Below are 7002 nucleotides of genomic sequence, written 5' to 3' on the forward strand. Positions count from 1 at the left end.
GATCAATTTTTTTGTGAGATTCTGGTGAGAAGGGGATGATTAACTAAAAAGTGCAGGAGGAATCTTTACAAAGTGATGAAATGTTCTGTATCTATCATTACAAGCCTATTTACATGTGTCAGAACTTATCAAACTGTGTATTAAAATATTTATATTTTTATGAATAATTTATACAGTAATAAAACTAAATTTAAAAAGATAAAGTGAATGACTCACAATCATTAACTCATTTGATGATAAGGGGATCATAGTCCTTTAAAACTCTAATATTTGGGAAGTATTTTTTTTTTTTTTTATTGGACATGCTTCTTCAGAATACTCACTCTTTTGGCAGCATTTTCAGACTCAATATGTCTCTTCTGGGAGAAGCAAACATGGTCCCTATTTCTCTCAAAGTTACTTCACTGATGTTGGTTTTAGTAAAGGAGCCTGAGTTCTAGAACCTTGTTCACTATTGGCTTTGATAGAAAAGATTGGTGAATGAGGGTAACAATTCAAATGCAACTATTCTATAGAAAGCATGCTTTTAAAAGCAGCTTATAATTTTAATTTAAAAGGAAATTGAAATTGAAGCAACGCTATCAAAATTTCTAGTGACTTTCTATCACCTTTAAGCATATAATATAGTTGTCTTCAGAAAAGAATCTCATTCCTCTTTCTCTGCAAAAAAAAATCTCTGTTCTGAAATCCGTATTCATCAGGAATCAGCAAATTTTGGAGACGAGAGATCAATGCTTTAGCTCACCTAGTCCTCATTGTTACCAATCTCAAAAAGTTGTGATTCTGGCAACAATTTCTACATCTAGATTTTCAAGCTTTTTTGGAATTTAGTCTGTATCTGAGTCCCTCATCCTTTCAGATTGTCCAGTGCACTCACCTGTGCTTTGGCGCTGGATTAATGTCTTCTATCTATACACTTGTATTGTTGTTTTAATTATTTTTTTCCTCATACTAAAATTAAACTTTCTCGATGAAGGATAATTTTCAAAAATTTTAAGAGGAGTAAACAGTAAATGAAAATGCCACAAATCTCACAACTTAAGTAGTTATTATTAACATTTGGATGTATTTCTCAAAACTTTTTCTCTGCACATATATTCCTTTTTTGAATTGGCCTCAAACCTTATTGTCAATTGCCTTTCTTTTCTCTTTCATTTAATTTTATATCATGATCATTTTCCACATCCTTAACAATCTTTGAAAATAAATACACATGATATCCAATGCCACATTGCTTCATTTGGTTTTGTATAGATCCATATTTGAATGCTTTCTTATTTTTGTTTTTACAAATAATGATTTCATGCACAGATTTTTATATGTTTTTGTTTGAAAATTCTGTTTTTATAAGGAAATAGCCATATGGGAAAATATATGTCCTTTTTAACCATTTTTGATGCAAATTTCTAAATTCCTTTTAAACAAAGTCATAACAATTTAAATGTCTGCCTATGGCATAAAATTAACTGTTTTCACTGTAATCATCCATGGAAGATGACATTTTAAAAATCTTCACTAGTTTGATAAGTAAAAATATTTTTGTTTTGCTTCTGTGGTGATGCACACATCAATTCTGTTTTTATTATCATCACATCTCTTAGCATCATCAAACTAGGCCTCTGATCTCTCTCTTGTTCTGTGTGTCCTAAAAATTATTCCTCTTGTTTCTGGAGAGTTGGTTACCTGGGCCAGTTGTTCACAGAGATGACTTTGTGGTGATGTGTGATATAGCCTGGCAAGCTTTCCTCATTTTTGTCCCCAGATCAAGGGATGCCTGGGTGACCCTTTGCTCAAGGGTCTTTACCACAGCATCCTTGGGTAACCCTGTCCCGGATCTGTTTGGTTCTAACTCCATAGATGATGGGGTTGAGCATGGGAGGTACCAGAAGATAGAGATTAGCCAACATGATGTGTACCACTTGGAGCACATGGTGGCCAAAGCGGTGGGTGAGGAAAGTGAAGAGGGCTGGGATATAAAAAGCCAAGATAACACAGAGATGAGAGGCACATGTGCCAAAAGCCTTGAGCCGGGCTTCACCCGAGGGCAGCTGCAGCACAGCTCTCAAAATCATGACGTAGGATATACTTATGACAATCATATCAAAACCAACCACAGATAAGGCCACAAAGAGTCCGTATCCACGATTTACTCTAGTATCAGCACACACCAACTTCAGCACAGCCATGTGCTCACAGTAGGATTGGGGAATGACCTTGTTGGGACAGAAGCGCATCCTGGACATCATGAAGCAAAAGGGACTCACCCACAGCACCCCTCTTATCATCACGACTGCCCCCAGTTTGCACACTATGGATGGGGTCAGGATAGTAGAGTGATGGAGTGGGAAGCAGATAGCCACATAGCGGTCCAAGGCCATAGCCATGAGCACCCCAGACTCCACAGAAGAAAAAGCATGGATGAAGAAGACCTGGATGAGGCAGGCATGGTATTCAATCTCATGATCATGAAACCAGAGAATGGCAAGCATTTTAGGTTGGGTGGAGGAGGAGAGGATCAGGTCAGTAATAGCCAGCATAGCCAGAAAGAGGTACATGGGTTCATGGAGGGTGTGGTCAGTTCGGATGATATGAAGGACAGCAATGTTGCCAATTAGAGCCACAGCATACATGGCACAGAATGGAAAGGCAATCCAAAAATGGGAATTCTCAAGTCCTGGAATTCCAATTAGAATGAAGGACACAGGATGAGAAGAGCTGTTCCCCAAAGCCAACATCATAGGATGGATAATTTGTTCTCCACTGGGAAGGTAAACTACTCTCTGCAGGTGATAACAATCAACATAATTGTCATTATTATTTAGAAGTCTGCTGGATAGGGAAACTGGGTAATATGGAACTTGAATTTAATGGAACACTGGAATAATTTCAGCTGTTTTAATAAACAAAAATTGGCAACATAAAAGGATGCTATTCCGTAGTCTTTATTTATGTTTATGTCATTCAAACATGGGGCCAGAACATATAAGTTACAAATGTAATTATTTTTTAAGGATTGATGTTTTACTTGAAAGTAGAATCTGCTAAGTGAAAACCATTTTGGCAAATAGCTTAATAGAAATTCTAAAAAATTCTATTTTTTTTTTTTTAGAATTAATGACTTTATTTAAACTTTCCCATAGATCTTTCTTTTCATTACTCTGTTTAAGCCACTTGTGCAAATTTGCAGAATAAGAAGCAGGTTTGGAAAATACTTTGGCTTAAAGGCCCGTTATAATTTGTGCAATAACGTTGAGTTTGCTTTGACTCTAAGATAGCTACCATGAGGATTTGGACTGGAAGAGTACTGACTAGCCAATCACGTAACTCTATTATACCTATTATTTTAGAACATGACTCTTCTTAGATCAGTGGTCAGGAATTTTTTCTGTAGAAGATAAGACCATTAATATTTAGACTGTATGGGGGTCATACAATCTGTGTTGCAACTACTCAGAACAGCCACTGTACTGCAAAAGCACTCATAGAGATTCTATAGGACAGAGTAGAACTGCCCCACAGGATTTCCAAGGAGTGGCTGGTGGATTTGAACTGCTGACCTTTTGGTTAGCAGCAGAATGCTTAATCACTGCACCACCAGGTCTCCAGAGCACCCACAGGCAATGCAGAAGTGCATGAGGGTGGCTATATTCCAATAAAAGTTTATTTACAAAAGCAGGCTACAAGCTAGATTTGGCCTGCAGGTGGCAATGAACTCATTAGTTGATAAACTATCTTAAAATGTCTTGATAGGTGTGGGCTGCCCTTGGAACACCACTTTGATGCCACACCATGACACCATTATGTCCATTTCTCCTTCTAGAGGTTGCCCTGCTGGCCAGTGGATGACACTGTGAACACCATCCTCTACCTGGACATGGGCTGATCTTACTGTCTAATCCGTCAGGTGACCACTACCTACCTCAGAGTTAGTGGTACAACAGCTCACATAGTTCTTACCCAACATCTTTTTACCATTGAATCTCAGTTGTCTTTTTTGATAGCTTAAGTTTTAAAGCTTTCTCTATAGTAGAAGCACCTGGACAGGCAAAAAGAGTGTTCTTTTAAATTCCCTTTAACAAATGACTGCTGGTGACAGCCAAATGTTTCATTCAACCAGACCCAATGGATCCTAAACAAGGTCTCTTCAGGACCCCAAATAGGCCTAGCCTCCTCCTGATTTTCCCTGGATTGGTAATTTTATGTTTCATATCGAAACCTACAATATGAGAAAAATGGGGCTCAGATTTTAGGAATCTTACTCTAAACAGTAAACTTTTTCTATTGCACCGTCTTACCTGGATAATAGCTATATGACTGCTTAAAACAAACACTCGTATCTAGAGTATGGTGAAACATCACGGACACATTATCTGGGCCCTAGGATTCTGTTTTATCCTCTTTTACCTGGCCAGGTCTTCTCAAATAGTTTTATACATTCTGTACAAATCAGAGTCTTCCTCTGAACCTACCTTTTGCCTCTGTATCAGAGGTGTATCTACAGAAAAGAACGCCTATGGCAATTAATTTTAAATTGCTGAATGATCTCTCACAACTGGCAATAGAAACTGTGATGGCGAAATTGTTCATTGCCTGTCCCCCTCTTCCCAAGTGGCGCCCGGGATGTGTGCCATACCTGCCACACCCTAGATACGTCTCTGGGGCACAGTCCCAGGGGCTCATGGGTACCTAGAAGAGCATACTTAAGGCTATGCCCACTCCAGCACCCATGGAGGTGCCTGCTAAAGATACAATTTCTGGAAGTGCTTAACAAACTCTTTGATTAATTCTGGAAGGCATTGCTATTTTTCTAGACACAGATTTTATTGTTTCCAACTCCCATTGCATCTTTATTTTACAGTGGGAAAAATACAGTTCAAGATTTGCCCCATCATCACATAATAAATTGTCAGAGTGCCCAACTCCACTGAAAGGGCTCTCAGTGGCACCCTCTGTTGATTTGGACTCCCATCCCAGTCGGGTAAAGCAGAATTTGTTGTCCTACTGTGACAAAGTCAGAAATGAAGGGACTTGTACAATTATATACTGCATCAGAGACAGATCTGCATTAGAACTCTTGCCTCTTGATCATGTGCTCCCTACTTCACTGGGAGCACAACAAATAAATATTTTTTTACAGGCTAAAAGTTCTATGGAGTGGGCCAAGAGTTAAATCATTGTCAGTAATTTTTTGTCCAATGTTTGAGGTTTTCAGTAACTTCTCTGAGGGAAAAAATAGGCTATCAGCTTGCTGCTGGATTGAGAGATAAAAATGTGCATCCTTAAACCAAAAACCAAACCCACTGCTATAGAATCCATTCCAACTCACAGTGACGCTATCTGACAGAGTAGAACTGCCCCATAGGGTTTTCAAGGAGCAGCTGGTGGATTTGAACCACTGAACTTTTGGTTAGCAGCCAGGCTCTTAACTACTGTGCCACCAAGGCACTCCTTAAGGGATAGGAAAAGGAAGAACAAGGTAATTTCCCTTCTTGCCCAACATTCCTTTCTCTCTTTCCCTGCTATTAAATGTTTTTTTTTTTTTTTCTTTTTTAATAAACCAGAACATTGCTGAGCATGGCAAATACCGAGAGCTGAAATTAAATTATATCCTTTTCAAATATTACAGCTATGGTGATAACACATTGAACTTCAGATTCAATTTTTCTGTTCCCCAAAAGCAATCTAACTCACCATAAATTTTGGTTCAGGAAACATGGCTACAAGAACTGTGTGCTCACACTGAGTGGAGATCAGCTTTTACCTGTAAGGTATAAATCCTGTGATGGCACCCACTGGCACTGTTGGCCTCCATCGTTCCACCCACTATGTAGAAATAGTTATGTCCATCAGTTCAGCTGACTTGATCAAGCCAGGAAAGGATAAAGTGGACTGGGATCTTGCTAAGGCATAGCTTCAGGGAAATTTAGGTTCTGTTCTCTCACTTTTGGGGTGCTTGCAACTAAGGCATGGAGAAATACCACTGGAACAGATCTGGGTACAGATTCCAGCTTCTATATAGAAGGGTTATATGTAGAGTCAGGCTCCCTACCTTCCTCGAGTCTCCCTGGAGGGCACAGGGGCAACAGTAAATGTTATTTCCATCTCACAACGAATCATAGATCTCAATCTGCAGCACTCAGAGAGTCAGGCCAGACAGTACAGTGCATTGCCTTGTCTTCCAGCTTCTTATAGCCTCTGTGATTCCTGCTGCTCTCAGAGAAGAGCAGAGATGCCTGTGGCACAAAGAATCAATCACTGGTGAGCTCTATTCTATCTCAGACCAAGCTGGCCAGGACCTTAAGCAGCTCTGAATAGCTCCTGGGATTCAGCCTTGGGCAGAGGCCCAAGCTCAGGGACTACTTAAAAGACTTTCCCTTAGCCCCAGCGTTAGTTCTCTTCCTCCTCCCTGAGCCCTTAGCCTCACACAGGCTTCCTGTGAGACTGGAGTCTAAGGCTGGAAACATTAACCCCTAACTTTCCTCTCTCCTCTCCATACACAAATGCAAAGATCAGGGATTTGAATGCATGTGAGAGAAGGTATATTTTTGAGATTACATAAATGTGAGTTTATCTGTATGCATGCATTTTTTTTTGTTAGAGTATGAGTATTTACAATTGAATACATATTTTGCGTAACGTGAAAGTGTGTTGATGTGCCATGTGTCTTATCTGAGAGGCATGTTAATATACATGTGTTTAATGGGCTGGATTTGCACGAGTTTGTGTATGTTTTTTTTTTTTTTATATATCAGCTTCTGTATAAGTGCAAGTATGAATAATCATTTGCTTTTTTTTTTTTTTTCTTTACCAGTTGTCATCGAGTCAGCTCCCACTCATGGCAACCCCGTGTGTGTCAGAGTAGAACTGTGCTCCACAGACTTTTCAATGGCTGATTTTTTGAAAGTAGATCACGAGGCCTTTCTTCCAAGGCGCCTTTTGGTAGACTTGAACTTACCCTTCAGTTAACAGCTGAGCCATTTGCACCACTCAGGGATTTCTATC

General features: G+C 39.4%; 1 protein-coding gene across 1 annotated transcript; it reads right to left on the reverse strand.

The window, feature by feature from the left end:
• Window positions 1-1790: 1790 nt before the first annotated feature.
• On the reverse strand, window positions 1791-2744 carry LOC126079169 (olfactory receptor 52R1). Its single transcript, XM_049890085.1, has one exon. The coding sequence runs from the start codon at window positions 2736-2738 to the stop codon at window positions 1791-1793; it is 948 nt and encodes a 315-aa protein (XP_049746042.1). The 5' UTR covers window positions 2739-2744.
• Window positions 2745-7002: the final 4258 nt, after the last annotated feature.

Source organism: Elephas maximus, chromosome 7 (genome assembly GCF_024166365.1).
Source record: "Elephas maximus indicus isolate mEleMax1 chromosome 7, mEleMax1 primary haplotype, whole genome shotgun sequence".
Lineage (NCBI taxonomy): Eukaryota > Metazoa > Chordata > Mammalia > Proboscidea > Elephantidae > Elephas > Elephas maximus.

What these genes read in the sequence shown, in the direction of transcription:
- LOC126079169 (XM_049890085.1), bottom strand. Translation starts at nt 2,738, where the DNA reads ATGATGTTGGCTTTGGGGAACAGCTCTTCTCATCCTGTGTCCTTCATT.